Below are 20,022 nucleotides of genomic sequence, written 5' to 3'. Positions count from 1 at the left end.
TTAATAAATTAATAGAAATGCATCTCAGAAATTTTATTTCGCGATCCTTGAATAAATATAATCCAAAGCAATCGTTAGCTACTAAATCGATAGTTTTTAGTCGATGGTGCCCATCACTAGTACGAAACTTGAGAGACATTCAAGAAAACTCCATTGAAGAGTCTCTCGATCTTCACAACGATATCTATTCTACTTTCACAGTTATAAGAATATTTTCCCTTCCCTCATTATTGTCTTACATGATTTTAACATTCTTTTCCGTCTGTTCCAGATATCAGATATCTCTCACTTCTACAAATAATGAAGACAGCCCTATGCAACTTTTACATTAGTGTCAGTGATAAAATTAACAGTGAGAAATCTATAAGTACCTAAGCAATCTTCTTTGGAAATTATTGTATAGGTCTTAAAATTGAACTAATAAAGAAATAGTTGAAATTGAATTCAAACGTCTCGTTACTTTCCTTTAACTATCCTCATCCAATCCCTTCTCCATGTCATCTTCACTTAGCATAAGTAGAAATAAGATAGAATAGAAGTAAGATAGAGTAGAAATTCTTGGAATCGTGACGTCACCACCTTCTATTCTCTCATGTTCTCCTGATACAAAGTTCCATTTTCGATAAATATTTTGACTCTGAGAATTCAAGAGGGAAAAATTTTTCTCGAAAAATTAGACTTTGTATCAGGAGAATATGACAGCATAGGAGGTGGCACTAACTCCTGATGATGACGTCATTTCCAAGAATTTCGCAAAACCCAATTTTACGTCTTTATACAACTAATTTAACAGTGACCAGGACTATTATTTCGATTCATTGTCCTCGTTAAGGAATGGGCTATGGTCATTTTAGGAGTAGTAGACAGGTGAATAAATAGATGGTAAGATACATGTTTAACAAGATCTTTATTTCATTTTTAAACAAGTCACAGGATACAAAAATCTGATATCTGTACAATTTCACTTAAGATTAATTATAAGTAACGTGCACATAAAATGCTTGCAACCGTTTATACACCTTTACAAAAGAGCCTAGTGATCGCCTTTTAACGCTGAAGGAGTAGATTGGACGAAGCAATTTTAATTAATCGTGACTGAAATTAAAACTGAATATCCAAAGAATGCAACATGTACCTCGGTTTCTAGCGAAGCGATTTTAGTCGATCGCGACTGAACTTAAAGCTAAAGGTACAAAGAATAGACTGAGCGACGAAATTTAACTAATTCGAATCGCAAGTAGCTTACCGGTCTTCCGGTAATCATTATACTTCTCAGCAGTGACATCAAAGCCGATATAAGATCGATAATGCTGGAGTCCTACGTTTATCTATTGCCTATCGAGCCGAACTCGTCGGAAAAGAGCGATTACCGACCGTGTTCTAAATTGGGCCCCGTTCGCTGTCCCAACGATTACACAGACACTGCCACTCTTTTTTAGTAGTATTTCCTCGGTAGTGGAGGTGTACGCCTTCTTTGGGGTAGGGTTTGGTCCTTGCGATTTGTTATGGCTAGTCAACAAACTTAAAATCTAACTTAAAATCTCACTTTTGTAAGCCACCTTAGAATGTACGCTGATCTCATGTGAACAGTTATTCTCATCGGTGTTCCAACGAATATTAATAATCGCGTGACGAGTGGGCGTTTCGCACGACACGGTCAGAAGAGTATCCGCGTTCAACGAGGAATGTAGCGTTTTGGGTCAATATATTTATTGCCTCCGCGACATTAAGGGAATCGTCTGCGACGTATGTCAAATAAAATGTTAAGGTTTCTGTCACGACGTAGAGCCCGTAGCGTCAGCGGACAAACTACGTCATCCCAAATAAAAAATCAACGACTACTGAGCAATAAGAATGTTGTTCAATGTAGAGTCGTTCTGCTTGACGGCACCGATTTGCCTATAGAATTGTCAGTAAGTAAGACCACTGTGCGACAAACAATTGCCGAACGTCGTTCCTCTAAAGAATATTTAGCTACCTTGGCCAATTTTTATATAGCATCACTGCCGTTAGTGGAACGATGTAGGAATTGTTTTTCATTTTTGGATGCTTCTATGTTACAGAAAAAAGCATTGGCTAGTGACTTGTACGAACAAGTATTTTATAGTTTAGATTTAATAGAGAAAGATTATTTTGGACTGCAATATACAGATAGTAATAATGTCCAGCACTGGTTGGATCCTACTAAACCCATAAAGAAACAAGTGAAGAGTACGTTTTACTTTTGTATTTTGACTCATTGCATTTTTTCAAGCAACCAACTCACACATTTTATATATATCATTAATAAATCACGATATTTCATGTAGTTGGGCCACCATATACCTTAAGACTCAAGGTAAAGTTTTATTCGTCAGAGCCTAACACTTTACGCGAGGAATTAACAAGATATCAGTTCTTCCTCCAATTGAAGCAAGACGTCCTCGATGGAAAACTTCATTGCCCTCACCAGGTCTCTGTTCAACTGGCTGCTTTGGCCCTCCAGTGTAAGTATCTGGAAAACAAAGAAACGGTGAAGGAGAATAAGTTCAACAATTATACGTTCCTCGACGAATTCGTTTGTACTTTTAGCCGAACTTGGAGATTACGATCCTGCCATACACAGCGCAGCGACGGTGTCCGAATTCCGATTTGTACCGGGCCAAACGGAGCAAATGGAACTAGAGATACTAGAGGAGTACGCTAAATGTTCCGGGCTCAGTCCTGCACAAGCCGAATCAGCGTATCTCAGTAAAGCGAAGTGGCTAGACATGTACGGCGTAGACATGCACACGGTTCTCGGTAAAGACGCGTGCGAATACTCGTTGGGACTGACACCGACTGGGATCCTAGTCTTTGAAGGCACGCAGAAGATCGGTCTGTTCTTCTGGCCTAAGATCGGTCGATTGGACTTCAAGAAGAAGAAACTGACGTTGGTCGTGGTGGAAGAGGACGATGAAGGAAGGGGAGAACAGGAGCACACGTTCGTGTTCAGGCTCGTGAACGAGAAAGCTTGCAAACACCTGTGGAAATGCGCCGTGGAGCATCACGCCTTCTTCCGATTGCGGGCGCCTGTCAAAGGTGCCAGCGGGCGTCAGAATTTCTTCCGTATGGGCTCGCGTTTCCGCTACAGCGGTAAAACCGAGTTTCAAACTACTCAGTTGAACCGAGCACGTAGAACAGTGCAATTCGAAAGACGTCCGAGTCAGAGGTACGCCCGTCGTCAGAGTCATGTTCTGAGAGAACGTCAACGCCAGGTGGAGCAACCACAACCGCCGGTGGCAGCGACTGCCCGTAAGTTTAAACGAACGATCACTCGTTCTATGATTTCGAGTGTGCTATACTGAAAACGTGATTCCATAATTTCAGCCGAGGAAGAACCATTGCAACGTCAGCCGAGTCAGTCAAGCAGTACAAAATCGTCGGAATGTAGTGTACATGCTACTTCCTCGCCCCTGGTGGATTCCCTATTGAAATCATTGGCTAAAGACCAGCAACCCTTGGAGCCTAGAAATCAAACGGCGGTAGCTAACACCGAGAAAGAATCGGAACCGGTGAAGACGAGTTTGATCATTGAGAACATTGCCAATCAGACACCGTTAGTGCCGAATAATCAAGTCGGTGGTACCTCGTCGCTACCTCCTCGCACACCCATCCCACCGGAGTCACTGAAGTGTAACATATTAAAGGCGAAGTCTCTGGAACAAGGGAAAAATTCGAATCTGATTTCGATCACGCCTGTAGACGCACCTACGGTCGTTACTAAGAACAATCAACACTCGGATGCGGCAACGATTGTCTCGGTGGTAAGAGAACTGAATTATTTTTCTACCTCTTAGAAAGCTATTGATTAACGAAACGACCCGGCACCATTTTCTTTCATGAACGTATTACAGAGAATACCATTTGATACCTGAATTAGAATTTTCAAGTGCTTGAATTTCCTTTATTTCATGATACACATTTTTCCACTCTCTGTTTTGTTCCTGTCTTCTTAGATACACTGCGTTGATTCGCTTATAAACATCTACGTATGTTTGCTCCATCGTCTCGCGCTTATAGGCTTTAGCTGTCATTTGTTTGCTTTTTTCGTTATTTTCTTTTTAATCTAGGGCGGAGATAAGCTGACCCTGTGCGTGAGCGGAGCGACAACGATGACCCCGCCCGTGGACAGTGATAACGTGACCGTAACGCATTTCTCTCTAGACAGTTGGGGCCAAATCGAGCAGAAAACCACGCAGCTAAATCCTAAAGTCACGAATCAATCACAGAATCCGTTCAATCCTTTCACTAGCGATAACAGCAACGAAGTTACAAGCGTTTCCGAGAATACCGCGGAGGAGGACAAAAAGACGGATGAAGAAAAGAAGACGAACACGAACCCGTTCATAGACTCGAATCCGTTTCTGGGTTTGCTCAACCCATTTAAAGATATGCAGCCAACGGTCGAGAAGAAGGTCGAGCCAGAAATACGGGAGAGTGAGAAGAACGGAGCAAGAGTCGTGAAAACAGAGGAGATTCAAACCACCACCACGACCCTGACTCACAAGGTGTGGCTTCTCTTTAAAATGCTCGCCACTCGCTTATTGTAACGTACTCTCTCTTGTTTTGTATTCGTCTAAACGTGCTCCGGCTTGTGCAAATTGTACAGAAATATGCGCTTGTTAATACTAGAATGATTCTAAAAAAATGATTGTTTTGTTCTAAATTGCAATTAAAATAATCATCGATTAAATCGCGTTAATATTATTTAAGAAATGTATATGAACCAGGAATATTCATTACGTACAACTTGGTTTCGTTATGTTCCAGGACGATAACTCAGCAGTCTCGGACATCAGTCCGTGGCTGGTAGCTGATCCATCGCAAAATACGACTGCGGATCCGATTCCAATTAAGCATACGGTGATTACAAGGAAGACGGTAATTACAACGCAGCTCTGAAGGTAATCTAATAATTTAATCAACGAATAAGCGAATAGTACTTTTGAAACGGAGAACGAAATGTGCATTTACTAAGTCCGGTCTTCCTTAAAATACATGTAAACTTAATTAAAGTGCCTATAAGAGTACAATGTTGCCTAAGTAGAAAAATAAACGAACGATTTTCAAGTATCGTGTCAGCGGGACCAATCAGCATTTACATTTTTTAACGTTTACGAATATCTATTCGTATACTTAAGTGAATTGTGAGAATTTTTTTAATCGAAGGAAAGAGATTTATAATCATATATATTTACATATATAATTGCAAATTAAAGACGGAAGCAATACTCTTTTCAAGTACTCGGGTTATTCTATATTTTCATGTCTGCTTTTTAACAATAATCATTGTACTTTACCGATTCAATTCTGCCATGAAGATTATTTAAGCGTATTTTATATTTATTGTGTTACATGAGATAGTCAATTTTTTTACGAAGGATTAAACATTCTTGCATTTTATTACGTAACTTCTAAGAACCGACGCGTACATTAGAACAATGTATGGTGCTCCTTTTAGCGTTAGAACTACCACAGTTCACACACCCCGTAGAGATTTGATACATTTGTCAAGGTGCATTTGCCGCGACTTCCTATAAATCGTCTTTTTCTTACTAATAAGTGCATTGACCTTTGGTAGTACTTCGTAGTATTAAAGACGAAAATGTTAAATGACTTTATTATTTTTGCGTTTGTTGGCCTGATAACGTATCTATGCATAATCGAAGGATTAAATTTTTGATCGTGTAGATGGTAATTTTATTAGAGGTATTTAATAGATTTATAATGTTTTCTACTTGCCATAGTGCCTTTTATAATGGTGAAAGAGTAAGATATCTTTAATTCCTATCAACTTTTATTTGCTAGAGAAAGTATTACTGTTGAAATTAGTCGATCGTTCGATCGACCCTCTTTTGTGAAGTTCGGAGAAACGGTGATACAGTTGTTTAAATCGTGATCAGGCGAATTGATAGTTTGCAGTCTGACCAAATTTACTCTTAAGAGAATTCTATGTGAAACGCGGAGCATAGAATCGTTTCGAATTGAATGAAGGAGTAGGGCTGTTAAAGTACTTATCTTATTTGACAAGTGAGCATTTATGCCAGTAGAGTAAGGCGTTCCGTTCGATGTTTTCTGTATTTAAGTATACTATATATTTTTAATAGCAATTAAGTAAAGTACATATAGTTATTGATTGAAAATCTAATATATATACACTAGCTGTATTTTCCACCGCTATTATCAACAAATACCCTAATTGTATTCCGTCCTAAAGTATTATATTATATACATACACTGTTATATACATATGTATAATTTTTTTGCTTTGTAATAAAAAAGTATTATTAAAAAGTTGCGTTGTAGATTCGTCGAAGATATGTTTGCTCACTCTTCTCTAAGCTCCCACGCGTAGGTACGATAAAATAAGTACAATTAAAAAAAGATGTAAAATTCGCGTATTGAAATAATTAAAATTAACTTATAAAATCTTTCACTCGCGACGTATCGTCAATAGTCTTTCAAAAATTCAACCGCGTTCAACGGGTACAACCAGTAATAAAAGGGTGGCGAGAAGGGGAACCGTTTATCTCTCACTACGTAATAAAAAGATTTGCTACCATAAAATATCTTATTGACTTTACGATATCAATCGTTGTATAAATTGTCAACGTTTATTTACCGGTCACAGTGTGCTCGACACGACTAACGTTTAAAATCAATAGCAATTCGACATGAGAACATTTTCTTTACACCTATGATATGATAAAATAAGTTCTATCACTGGATTATCTCACGAATTGACTTACATTAAATTGTTTAACGCGTCCTCAATAGTTTTTTAAAAACTGCTGACACGCTGAGGTCGTTTAAATGCGTTCGAATTGTTATTAGGAATGTTAACTCCAAACGTCTAAGTTTCGTACATATACTACAATGCACAAAAAGCACTCACTCTCCTTTAATTTCCTTTTAAGTATCGTTTCCATTTTCACGCGTGAACACCTTCGGGCGCTCTATCTAAAAAGGTCTTCTAATCGTCTCTAGTTATTATATACAAAGTAGACACGATTGGCTGTGACAATCGTAGTGGGGTAAGTCAGTCGATTCATTAATCAAATGTGAAAAGACAACTATAATAACATTCAGGCCGTCAATTGCTGACTTCTGAAACTAGAATCTGTATCACAAACTTCGGTTTAAGAACCATTTCGAGTTCTTTCATTAACAGATAATGAATATTCATGTATTTGTTAGGAAATAAAATGTGTAAAAGAACGTAATCGAACCCATAAATCATTGAGCGCTTAAAATAAGTATGCGATAAATCGATTATACTGATACCACATAGTCACTATGTGGCTGCTACGCTCAGAAGAGAAACAAATTGTCGTTTAGATTACTTACATTTATAAAAATATGAATTCACATAAATATCCGTGGCGACTCATTCACTAATTAAGATTAGTCAACGAATCTATGTCTATCAGACCGGTGTCTCAGGATTGTCCCACTCTTCGGCTTCTTGCCGCGGTAGGAAACGCACCTGGGAGGATTCGCGCACCATCAGGCTGACCGTATCGGAGTAATCGATCACGTCCATCGATCGTTCTCCATCGCGCGGCAAACTTTTGCCCGAGGAAATCGAGCTGCTGTTCTCTTCGCTACCATCGTGTCTGAACACGCTGTCGGACTGCGAGTGTGTCGGCGTAGACAACTCGGAGACCAACGGCGTGGACTCGTCTTCGCTTTCCAGAGGAGCCGGCGAGGCCGGTAGAGTTCCCATCAACCGGTCCTTCAGTTTACTCAACTTCTCCAAACTAGAGTTGGGAACGGGCACCGATAGGACAACGTCGTTATCGTTCAAAGTCGACGTTGAACGTCGTTTCTTAGTAGGCGTAGAGATAGCCGATCTCAGTGGTATATTGTTGGCCACGTAATTCTCATCCGTTGACTTAGATCTGAACGCTAGTTTCGGGGAAGGAGGCGGTGACACGAAGAGCGACGCTGGTCTACTATTCGTCGAATTACCGCCAGTTTTCTTAATATCTCTTCGTCCGAAGGAACAAGCCGATCTGATGCTAAGCTGAGACGTTATGCTACGTTGCGAGTTCGTACGTTGAAGGTGAACCGTGGATTCGAAGGAGCTGTCGTCCGAGGTCTCCAACTCGTCGGTAACTGGTACCCAGTGGAGAAGCGGATTGGATTGGAGTATCACGAATTCTGTGTCTTGGGGAGTCGTCGATGTGGTCCCTAAAAAAAATCGACGTGTTACGGAGATCTCGACTTCAAAAGTTACTCGTTCAATATAACTTAACAATTAGTCTGTCCGAGAGTGAAAAACAAAATGCTACTATCATAGAAATCAATTTGAACGAATCTTCTAGTCAGATAATAAAACGTAATGGTCTGATTTTTTAACAGTTATAAAATGAAAGTGAATGCAACCCGATAAGTTCATAGATCGACCTGAGAAAGACAATATCACTTCGTGTTTCGAATAAAATTTTATTGCCATTCGCAGTTATTATAATATAATTCAATCAGGGTAACTGTACATATGGTACAAAATAAGACACGAATAAAGAAGAGAGAATATAATTCATAGCCGTCCTTCTTTTCACTTTGGTATATAAAATCGTATGTAGAAGCTTATCTCTTTAAATGTACAAGATCTATCGGCATAAACATCCCAAAAAAAGAAAATATATTTCAACATTCAATGACGGTAACAGGTAATTATCACAGTCTGGATTACAAATGTTCGTTTCATGAAAAATACAGTTGTCCCTAAATGTACGTGAGTCTGCAGTTAACAATACGACGACTATAAGTATTAGCATCAAATTATTGGAGACAAGTATTACTTTCCAGCTTCTTTTTACGAATATAAAAGGTGACACATAAGTTTCTTTTTCGCAAGCTATGACTAACTACTACAGGAAAGAATGATATTCTCACTACCTATGATAAAACGCATACATTCAGCTCTCTACCGCAATAGCGATCGACCCGTTCACTTCCTTTATTTAACAGACATTCATTTTATATCCTTTATTCAAATTTATTCTATAATATACGATCCTAATCTCTCGTAAAGCGTTGGCACATTTCAAACACGTATGTGTACAGGGGAAAGACCTGGTTGAAAATTTAAGCCATATCTTTTGAGTTTCAACGTGTCTCCCATCTCCGTAATAATTCATTTCTACCATATACGTTGTACTTAATATATATGTACGTATATAAATAAATTAAATTTTTATTGACTGCCTGGGTACACTTATACGTATATATCAATAATACTGGTTACGATTCTATGCACGTATACAGCTAATATATGGTACAAGAAACACTCGTTACGACAATTATATTGACCAGAGTATTCCTGGAGAAATAGCGGATGGTCAGCTTTAGAGTACCATCTTCGAATGCGTTGCGGTCATATCGGTGCTGTGACACGCATGATCCAAATACATATGTACACAGTTTCGTTTGATTTATTACGTAATTTATTAAACGTTTGTACTGTACTCGAGTACGGTGTCACACTTTTGGTCTGGCTGCGGTGGTTCTTGAACTATGACCAGAGGCAGTGAAAGTGGTAGAGTAGAAGAGGGCTCACCTGATAGTGAGTCTGATGGTACCACCGCCGCGGATGGTACATCTAACACATCTTCGCACGCTTCTTCGTTCAACGTTTGCAGCGCACCGCATATCATCTGCTCCTCTAGAGTCACCTAAAAATGTGCATTTCAGTGTTTATGTCTAATTTGATCGATTCTTATGATATTAGGATAAACGAGAAACAATTACGTCCGACAGAACTTACCTGGTACTAAAACCGAGCGCAATTGGAATAAGTATCATACTTTATTAATCGATTAATCGTTAGACCACAAGAATATGTAATAGATTATTAGAGTATTTGAAAATAGCTTACTTGTTTTTCCATTATAGACTGTTTGGTTTGATCTCGTCTGGGAGGCCCCTCGGTCCTCGACGTCCCTTTCTCCTTCTCGACTAACGTTGGCACGCGTATCGAAGTACTTTGCAAAGCGTGATCTGTAATTAAACAATAAGACATTTAATCTTCGTGACGTCCCTTACGAAATATTTTCAAGTACCTTTTCGTTGAATTTGTTCTGACCCCATCGTGAACCGTACACTTCGTGAACCCTCCTCGTGCGTGGTAAACGTCGATAACTCTAATTCCCTGAGCGATACGATCACCATACGGAACAATTCCCAATCTCCGAAAGACATTTTAACAACCTGCAAGGGACGTAATGTAATCGATGTAATGCCAAAATCGACGTAAACTACTTACGTACGCTAAACGTAAAACAGCCAAAGGATACTTACCTTCTTCAATTCTTCCAAATCGCAATGTAACAGAACTCTACCATTAATGTTGTTCTCTTTGATAACTTGCTTGTACTGCGATGTCATATTGGGGTTTATACTTTCGATTCTATCGATAAGTTCGCAAACACCGTTCACCGTTAGAGACGGAAGTCGTATCTCCAAAATTTCGGACTGGAAAACGCAGACAGAAAAAAATCTAGCATAAAATATCTATGATATTTACGTACCGGTAAAGTTGTAGTTGCCGAAAGTGGTTTAGCGACTGGTTCCATAGGAGGCATCGATATCCAATGCGGAGCATGCCAATCGACCGCCGGCTGTGGCACGTACCAGGACGCTTGCGACGGTACTGGTGGCGGCAGATGCCCTTGCAAACTCGGCTGTTTAACGAGTTTCATCTGCCGGCCAACCAAACCACTTCTGCCTCCGTTCCACGGTTCTTGCCCGTTATTGTGCACGGTCCAAGGACTGTACTGTTTGTAGGGTCCGAGTCCCACTTCCTCCTCCATGCTCTGCTGTTCTTCTTTTATCTTCTTCTTGATGTAGGGATCGAGATTTATCGTGAAGGGCAAGAATATTTTCATATCGCTTATTAATAGACTAGAACGGTGAAACGTTAAGAAGATGTCTAGTTTGCGCTCGTCCCTGTCCATCTCTAACAGGGGCTGAACTTCTTTAAGTACTGGAATTTGTGGTCGTAGCCTGATGATATGAATCGCCTTGTAAGAAACACGTAATTGGCTAGTTATGAATTTGTAACAGAGCAAAGACGTACTTATCGTAAAGGCTCTTTAACGACATAGAATCGTCTAAACTATCTTCATACATATCGTAATGAAGGATCAACCAAGACGTTCTAAATGGCCATTGTTCGGTGATATTGATCCAACTGGCTAAATGATACCAGTTGAAGTCAATTTGGAATGCTTTTAACAACCTCCCTGAAAGAGCGAAGAACGATTAATACCTCGTGACGTAAAGTTAATATTCTATAATTATTTAAATTACCGGTAACGTAAACGACGTTCATCAGCCTTCTCATGCTACGGGGATTCACGTCGCTAAAGTAATCGTCGGTGAGAAGCATTTTATTGAGGTCCTGTGCACCACCGAGCCGATTCAAATTGCTGCCGATGCTACTCGCAATCGACTCGCTCAATCGCAATTTCCGACTCCCTTTTCTACTTTGCGGTTTCAGCTTCTCGGTGCTGTTCATTATGCCGGATTCCGTGCTGAGTCTTCTGTTCGAGACAGAATGATGCATCGTGCTGCTGGTCGTATAATTAACGCTCTCCTCGGCCTCGGTCCACGTAGTTTTTCTACTATGTTGGGCAGTTTGTTGAGCAACTTTTACCTTCCGTAATCCACTGTTCTGGAGATAAAACGGAAGGTGCACCATATTTCGTAAGTAATCGTGCCCCCCTATATTAGACTCCGTGAATAATCTTCGACTATTGACTTCCACTGCCTAAATACAAGATTTCATTACTAGAAACACAATTGATTTTGTCTGAATAAACAAGTCACAGTACCTTGGCAATTATATGCGGATCGATTGCTAAGATAACAACAAACGGGTAACCATTATCACTAAACAATGCTTGAATAGCGTCTAAAACTAACAACACTTTGTCCTGTTCGCAACTGTCCAGACCATCGACGATTATCACTAATCTGCTCTGTTGCGCCATAAAACTATCTAGACACTTCACCTGTTTTAGTCAATACGAAAATATCGTTAGCTGCATAGAACTGTTTCTTTTAAGAAATAGATATCACGTTAATTAATGTATCGTATACCATCTCTGTCATCAGACTGACTTCGCTTCTCAGCGTTTGTATGAAACCTTCGCTCTTCAGAGTCTCCAACTTAGAGATGCTGCGCTGAAGGTGCCGCCTCTGAGAGAAAACAAGCGCTTGCAGCGTACGGCTCCACGTGTACAGATTCGCTATCACGCTAACGGCTAGTAATAAGGCAACGGTTATCATGATAATGTGTGCCGTGACTTTTTCTATCGTTGGTCTACGTTAGATGAAAAAAAAGCATACATAAGTAACGGATGATTTGCCTCGAAGGGATTCGCATGAAACGTTAACTTTTAACTACTCACTCGTTACTAGACATATCGATGAGGTAGACTGTAAGTACAGAGATACCGACGAGCAGACTGCAAAAGCAGAATTCGAATATAACTATGTACGGCAGACAGCAGAGGTGCCTCCATTTCCAGGTGGTCGTCGACTTGTCTGGTTTCGGTCGAAACGCTCGGTACAACCGCGTCGACAGAGAACCGAAATCATTCTCGATGGAATCGTAAAGGGATCCCACCATCTGCACCACCGCGTTCTCACCGGCGGCGGTCGTACCGACCCGGGTCTGATCCGTGAAGTAGAATTTTATCGGTTGAACAGTGACGCCGTCGTGGACTCGGCCTCCGGGAGGATGACAGAAAATCACTTGTAACAATAGCTTCAGCGAATTCAACTTCGTGGTTAAAGCTACCGTGAAACTGTACGGCCAATACCAATCGTATCTACGATGTAAATTATTCATAATCAAAGAAACTCTCCCCTACGATACATTCGTAAATAAAGTGAAACTCTACCTTTTATTAGCATACCAAATGAGTATCAAAAACGCGTACGTAATAAAAATAAGACTTATGCCGCACGCGAGACCAACGATCCACGATTGGAGAGCAAGACCTATCGTGATACCCACTAACAGAGACACATGAGTTACCACTACGAATAACAGGAAAGAGAACTGGAATACGGGATCTATCCACTGGCGAGCAAAATTTTTCATCTCCTCTGAAAGTATGAATTATTAAATAGAATCAACGTCGCAGCAGATTAAAGAACGTAAATGCCAATTACCTCTTAATTTATTCAGTAAAAACGATTTTCCTGAACCCCATTTCGCGTAAAGGCCAACGGTTATAGGCGTGGAAAGGGATGGTTCGCTGAGGATATCCGCTAACGCGCTACTGTACAAGTCGTATCCAAGCATATTTTCATTGTCCTCGTTAGTATTAAGTCGCCCTATAAGTCAGATTAATCACATAATGGACTATAGAGTAAAATTATAATAATTAGGAGTGGATGTGGACGTACGTGCGCCAAATATTTGTCCAAGAATGGTCTTTGGATGATTGATATCGATATTATACGGTGTCTCTCCTTGTCTATTTGGACGGTAAAGTAGCTGACTATTTTTCGGATTTCTCAATAATATCTCAACGATCGCCTTCGATCTCGCCCGCATAGCTATGTGAAGCACCGTGTCACCCTTCTTGTCGGTAGCCGAAACCTTGGCCTTCTTGTCTAGCAGAACCTGGACGCTTTCAGCGTTACGCGACCTAACTGCCCGCAGTAATGGTGTGTCGCCGTCCTTCGTCGCGATCTCCAGATCGGGGTTAGCGTTTAGTAACAACTTCAATATCGATATATTGCCCTTTTCCACCGCAATGTAGGTCGCGGTTTTCTTATCCTATAATATTTATTCATTTCGTTTAACGATTACAGATCTACAAAACTTAATACGTGCAATTAGCGATTGTACCTTGCCGGCGATATCAACGTCGGCGTATTTCTTCAAAAGAGATTCGACCACTCCCCTGTGACCGCCCTTCACAGCGTGAATTAAGTTCGTATCTCCAGCCCGATCTTGAATATTCACGTAAGCACCGGCATTTAAAAGCGCGTTCGCTATTTCGCTATGTCCTTCGCGACAGGCTATCGCCAAAGCCGTACAGCCGTCTTTGTCTAGAGCGTTCACGTTCGGTTTGTGCTCTAAAAGGAGTAGCACCACGTCCACGTGGTTCCCGAGGGTAGCCACGAGAAGAGCTGTCCATGAATACTACGATCGGACGATTAATAACTGACCATGTATTGAACCATGGATCATTGAATTCAGAGTGTCTCACCATGCCAGCAGTATCGACGTTAGCACCAGCTTTTAAAAGAGTATCTACGATTTCTACGTGTCCTTTGCGCGACGCCCAAACCAACGCCGTGGTACCGTACTGGAAACCGAGGTAATCATTTTTAATGAAGCACACAGAGAGAAATATGTAAAGTATTTGCCGGTATCGATTTTGCGTCGACCAGGAAGAACGTGCGTGAACTTGAAAAGGGAACAAAAATAGATTACCTTATCGCCAACATTGACTTTAGCACCGTGAGCAATGAGATCTTTAACAATGTCAGGGTAGCCCCTTCCCGCTGCCCATAACAGCGAGGGTATATGAAAATTTCCGTGCGCATTGACGTCAGCTCCTCGTGCTAGCAACATCGTCACCGTCGCCGACCTACCCTTATACGTTGCCCACATAAGCGCTGTCCACCCTCCCTAAAAATAAAACGTTTCCCCATATCTCCTTGCAATTATTGAAATTAGAAAAGCTCAATTTAAAGAGGCAAACACTACGAGAGCGAAAAGTCACGAAGCGAAAAGGTGCAGTATTTCTACCATGTCTCTATATTCCAAATCAGCGCCGTGCTCGAGCAACTCGAGGCAGACATCGGTGTACCCTTCCTTGGCTGCGCAGAGCAACGCCGTCCAATTGTCCTAAGATATTCAATAATATAAAGAAAATATCACAAGAAGTCGCTGCGTTGAATAAAGTTACGATACTAACTCCGTCCTCCGCATTAACGTCCGCTCCATGATTGATGAGCTCTCGCACAAAATGTATCTTCCCCTTGGTCGCTGCGAGGATGAGGGCTGTGCTACCATTCTAAAAATACAGTGATACTTGTTAAGCGGTTTAAAAGGACTGGATATCTTTTTACGGAGGACGTTTGACACTGACAACGAATCGAAGGCATTACCTCGTCTCGGTCATCGATCTGCACCCGTTTGTTTTCAAGGAAATTTTGTAGACCCGCGAGATTATCGTCAATGATATAGCTGGCGAGGGGTCGGTAACAGAGCGATACCATCGAGTCAGTCCGATGCAAGGTCTGCGAAAAGGAAATATGGATTATCAGCTCGTTGAATCCGCAAGCGACGATCATCTACTGAATCGCTGCATTGGTATAACTCCAATCGAAAGCCGCCGCGAAGCGAATTAATTGCTGTGTAAGTAGAGGCACTAGCCTGCGGATACATCCACGATCAAATAACTCGACACTGTTCCATCTGAATAACGTTCAACGCGTTTCGAACCTCGTGTTCTTTTTCAAGAATCAAACGTAATGAGTTTTACTTAGAAGCTTATTAGGAAGCGTTATGAAAAAATAGTGGAAAATTTCTCTATTTTCTAATTAATAATAATACACGGACTGTAATTTTACACGAACGCGAACGAGAAAGGAGCTTGTACATATAGTATATCAAACAAGCACAATGGAATGTGGGTCAACGATAAAGAATGAATCGGAACCAGTGGAAACGTTCATTGAAACGCAAATAAAGAAGAAACGAGAGTACAGGGAAATTTACGTCGTTGAACGGAATCCAAAACTATAAATCCAAGACCACATACATCTCTGTTTAAAAAAATAAAAACGAAATTTCCAGCTTAAAGTTATTAATAGTCACACCGTTAGTTCACTGGTACATCAAAAATTAACTCTCCAATACACAATAAATTGTTTGCATTACTTAAAATCATGCAGCAGAAAATTCTCATGTTAGGATCATCACTTATGCTGGTGGAACAAGGTACCCACACGACGGTCTTCTTCACTCGCGCGCACTGCGATAGCAGAAATGCAGTATACTAGATCCACCTACCCTGATAAAGCAGCCCGACGCGTGTTTTACATCATGTGCTCGATGTAATTCCGTTTGCTCACGGGCAAACACAATACGGTTACGAATACGAGCTAGCGGGATCGATTTCAACCGAGCCCGACGAAATCCCATTTATACAAGGTGTTTTGTAACTTAATTTCGAGCCTGACTAAACTCTTTACAGAAGTGCAAAGACGAAACATAGCGCGGTACGAACGCTCTGATCCCTCCTTCACAGACGCGTTACTCATCGACGAGCCTATCTTCGGTTTGATTATTGTTAAAGCTTCCGCTTTATGTGCATTCGCAGCATTTCTTAAAAACAGTTAAGAAGCAAGTTCATTTTTACGATGTACTTCGTCGAGTTCTGTGTCGACTTTTATACATCGAGGATACCTTCTCAGCGTTCAACACGGGCTCGTTAATCCTTCAGGCTTGGAAGATTAAACCGCGCTCTTTAATTCGGGGCAAACTTTATGCTTTAGTACATAGCTGATTAAACATCTTGCCAACAAACAGGCTTCAAACATTAATCCAATTAATATCAGTCTGAAGCCAACGTCTCATAAAACGAAACCACACGCGACTAACCGTCTGCGAGTGTCTGCGAATCCCGAAATTGAACTTGCGGCCGGATTCGCCGTCAGTGGCCGTCGCGGAGAACGTGATCGTGGGTACATGAAAATGCGAGAACACGTGATGATGCTGGTGGGAATGATGTAAATCGTCATCGTCGCCCCAATCCTCGGCCGCGTGCGACGGTATGTGAAGCCGGAGAAACGGCAGTTTGAACCTCAGCCCGCCTGTTTCGGTCGCATGTTCCTCGGACGCAGCAGAAACGTTCGACTCGTTGGCGTCTTTTCCGTTCCCAGAAGGCAGCAAACATTCCGGGATACCTTGGCAAACGCTGACCAAGCTTGGAGCCAGACTCGAGCAGATCGCCGCGCTTGTAATGCTGGACCTCCTGATAGGATGCACGCTGGTACCTGATAAGATGCCTTCGTAGGTAGGAAGCTCGAGTGTCTCCCTCGAATTCAGCAAGACGTTTGTCATGGGTAAAGTCAGTCTTCTCTGCGAGTACATCTGGTTATCTTCGAAATTGAACGATTCTTGAACACCCGAATTCTCGTCGTTTCTGGAGATTTTATCCAGACTGCTGGATTGTCTCGCGAGTGTAGATACGAACTTGTACGATCGTCTGAAAACGAACGGAGCGGCTGAGATCGGGGGAATCGCTCCGTTCGATTCCACCTCAGCGAATATTACACTTTCTGTTATTTCTGCTTTTTCACTTGTACTTTGTGATGTCTCTTGCAACGGTTCTTTGATACCGTCGTCTGTATCGTTATTGAACGAGGATCCGAAGACGCGGTACGCAGATGACTTGCGCCCTTTATTCGTTGCCTCGGTAGCAGAATTTGGAACTTGGACGAAGCCGTGAGCCAACTTCTTAATCGAGTTCACATCTTCGACCATGTCTTCGGAATATCTCATCCTCGAATACGGAACACCGATGTTTTCCTTCTGCTTCGTACTTTCGCCCGAGCTAGCCGAAGATCGTCTTTCACTTTCAATACTGTTGCGCGTCTTTCCAATTTTTCTGTCCTTTTCGCATTCGATCGCAGAATCTGCATGCTTCTCGTCGATCGTCTCCTTCTGCGAATCGATGCGACCCTCTTGAGCCTCAGAATTCTTTTCAAGGTCGAGAATTCTGTGTTCAAAGCTCTGCGTTTTTTCTTCTTCATTCTGATTTCTTTCTAAAGGACTCCTCTCTAAAGGAATCGCCTCTGATTCTTTGACTTCCGTCTCACGGCCGGATATCCTCTTCGGAGAGGAAGATTCTCCCTCATTGAACGAAACGCTTCTTGAGTCTTGCCCATCGATCAAAAATCCGGAATCAGCTTCAATGGTAATTGAGAATCTCCGTTCCGATTCTCTCGGCGGAGACTCGGCTTCTTCATTCTCCACATCCTCCGCTTCCTCGATGCTGATCCGAAAATGATGCGTCGCGATCTTGACACGATCGTCTTTAGCCTTCCGCATGGCATCCTTCCCTCGACGTGTTCTCGCGAGACTCCGAAATAAATCTTATTCACAGATAAACGCGCGGAGGTTTACGTCCCTGAAGATATCAAGGAAAACACAGAACGTTGGAGAGTGCGATTTCAACTTCTGAGAAGTGCAAATATTGGTCCCGTGTCTCTGACCCGTAATTCCTTCTTTATCAAGCCGCTTGATAAACAGTGAAACAAGGAACATTTTTGGAAACGTCTGTACAATAACGAGAAGTCACTAACTTCAATGAATTTCCTTACCCCGAACCTCCTTAATAAACTCTCACATAAATCGCTTGAACTAGTACTACGCGAAATCTAATCTCGTCAATTTGAAACGGTTTATTATTCAATACCGTAAACGGACCCTCGACAGCGTGGTGAGTCTGAGCATCTTTTCCAAATTTCTGGTAGTCATCCTCCCCCGCCTCGACGGAACAGCCTCCGGAAATGAATGAACGACGACGCGCGTGTCGATGCACACGACGATCGACTGGAACGCGTGCGATCCGCGGCACCAGAGATTGCCTAAGAGCATCGTGTGCCGGATCGTGCGACATTTATATATCCGACGTGGGATCTTTAAAGTCGTGTACACAGTCGTGCCGGAATCGCGTGTACATGATTGTTCCGCGAGTTTATACCGATGTTAGTCCCGAGAAAAGATTTCGATAAACCACTTTTGCCGCGTCATCAACTCTTAAGAATATATTGAGTTGAGAATAAAATGCTCAACATTTTTCAAGGAGAACGTTTTTGATGGAAGAGCGTGATGGGTGACGATCGTAGCCACGTGCGTGTGACGTAACACTTAAATTGATTTAGTGGTACAACTGACCGTCGTAAATTTCATTTGATTACATTACGATAAACGCAAGGCGTTTTATCGATAGTGGAGAATCTCGGTTCCCACTACCTCTTACGACGCACGATACAAAAAAAAACGAACCCGAATAAAAATCTCTAACATTACGACTGAACTAAGAATCTTAGTTACTATAACTAGACTGAGGATCGTTAATAATAGTTTAGAAACTGCGTCTCATTCTATTATTTAATTATTGCAACCAGTTTTTGATGAATTTTTTATAAAGAATTAAAGTCGAATACTGGGCGAATTAACGGCGATGTCAACATACAATGTCAACAACGATGCATTGAGCAATGAATTTGCCAAACAGCGATTTCATTTCGTTTGCGTTCCGCGATAAGTGCGGCCTAATCGCACGATTATATTATTGTGCATACCGCTTTTGATATTCCTTTGTCGCACTGATAGCAGTGATAAAGGAATAAACGACTAGCCGTGTGTGTCTACTTTCGACTAGAAAAATATGCTCCTTCGCAGAGTTAAACGAGGAGGCTCTACGTGTCCTTGCACTACTCGCGGCACTTGGGGCCAATTAAAGCATTCAACAAACTAATCAATTGCACGCGGGCGAGACATAAAAAGAAGGAACGTTATTAACATTATACTTCCCTGTCTATCTGAATATTTTCAAACGGCTAAATACGAAAATTAATTGTTGGGAATTTCCATTCCACGGTGCGAGGGACAAGTCGTTGAAAACAGCGTTGCACTTGTCATTTATCTTTCAAAGCGTGTCGAAGAATTTTGGCACGGTGTTTCGGGAAGAGGTGAAACGATAAACTGTGATTCACATAGACGAACTCGATCTACCTGTGGCTCTCTACTGGTTATGAGGTGAATATAACGTTCGATTAATGAATCAGACATAAATAGACGCAATTGCTGAGGAATGTAAAATACATATATCTATTTTGCCTATGAATTGTCTTAGACGGAATACGACTAATTAAGGGGCCTTACTAGAGTGAAAATAAAAAAAAATCGAATTTTTTAATTACATTTTTCGAAAATTTATACCTTCAAAA

The 20,022-nt window shown here is 41.4% G+C and overlaps 2 protein-coding genes across 17 annotated transcripts in view; one reads left to right on the top strand and one right to left on the bottom strand.

Annotated features, from left to right (window-relative positions):
* Nucleotides 1-1,411: 1,411 nt before the first annotated feature.
* yrt (erythrocyte membrane protein band 4.1-like yurt) lies at nt 1,412-5,108 on the top strand. 5 transcript variants are annotated; one of them, XM_018029279.2, is made up of 7 exons: nt 1,412-1,913; nt 2,064-2,211; nt 2,310-2,486; nt 2,572-3,273; nt 3,349-3,785; nt 4,092-4,529; nt 4,792-5,108. In XM_018029279.2, exons 1-7 carry the CDS (start codon nt 1,749-1,751, stop codon nt 4,921-4,923), a joined length of 2,199 nt encoding a protein of 732 aa, XP_017884768.1. In that variant the 5' UTR covers nt 1,412-1,748; the 3' UTR covers nt 4,924-5,108. The 5 variants fall into 5 exon arrangements, with proteins under 5 accessions (XP_017884768.1, XP_026671724.1, XP_026671723.1 ...); XM_026815923.1 differs by having other exon boundaries at nt 1,412-2,211; nt 2,358-2,486; XM_026815922.1 differs by having other exon boundaries at nt 1,412-2,211.
* The window catches only part of Arms (Ankyrin repeat-rich membrane spanning), a 30,449-nt gene continuing 12,644 nt past the window's right edge, over nt 2,218-20,022 (bottom strand). For 5 of the 12 annotated variants that reach the window (XM_018029278.2, XM_026815921.1, XM_026815918.1 and 2 more), the window contains 21 exons: nt 15,166-15,297; nt 14,973-15,071; nt 14,804-14,902; nt 14,486-14,683; nt 14,259-14,357; nt 13,895-14,191; nt 13,447-13,822; nt 13,210-13,374; nt 12,936-13,143; nt 12,441-12,863; nt 12,130-12,352; nt 11,862-12,041; nt 11,338-11,797; nt 11,105-11,270; nt 10,557-11,031; nt 10,327-10,500; nt 10,089-10,236; nt 9,905-10,026; nt 9,794-9,799; nt 9,587-9,701; nt 5,211-8,214 (listed from right to left, as the gene is read on the bottom strand). In XM_018029278.2, coding sequence (XP_017884767.1) covers nt 7,448-8,214; nt 9,587-9,701; nt 9,794-9,799; nt 9,905-10,026; nt 10,089-10,236; nt 10,327-10,500; nt 10,557-11,031; nt 11,105-11,270; nt 11,338-11,797; nt 11,862-12,041; nt 12,130-12,352; nt 12,441-12,863; nt 12,936-13,143; nt 13,210-13,374; nt 13,447-13,822; nt 13,895-14,191; nt 14,259-14,357; nt 14,486-14,683; nt 14,804-14,902; nt 14,973-15,071; nt 15,166-15,276 — 4,911 coding nt within the window. In that variant the 5' untranslated portion in view covers nt 15,277-15,297 and the 3' untranslated portion in view covers nt 5,211-7,447. Of the gene's footprint in view, nt 2,495-5,210; nt 8,215-9,586; nt 9,702-9,793; nt 9,833-9,904; nt 10,027-10,088; nt 10,237-10,326; nt 10,501-10,556; nt 11,032-11,104; nt 11,271-11,337; nt 11,798-11,861; nt 12,042-12,129; nt 12,353-12,440; nt 12,864-12,935; nt 13,144-13,209; nt 13,375-13,446; nt 13,823-13,894; nt 14,192-14,258; nt 14,358-14,485; nt 14,684-14,803; nt 14,903-14,972; nt 15,072-15,165; nt 15,298-15,940; nt 16,058-16,663; nt 18,195-18,482; nt 19,438-20,022 lie in introns of those variants that run through there. The other 7 variants (XR_003389539.1, XM_018029276.2, XM_026815915.1 and 4 more) reach the window with 7 other exon arrangements.

Source organism: Ceratina calcarata, unplaced genomic scaffold (assembly GCF_001652005.2).
Source record: "Ceratina calcarata isolate Rehan_Ccalc_2016 unplaced genomic scaffold, ASM165200v1 scaffold48.2, whole genome shotgun sequence".
Classification (NCBI taxonomy): Eukaryota; Metazoa; Arthropoda; class Insecta; order Hymenoptera; family Apidae; genus Ceratina; species Ceratina calcarata.
Note: the sequence above shows the minus strand (reverse complement) of the source record. Positions and strands in the feature narration are given on the sequence as shown.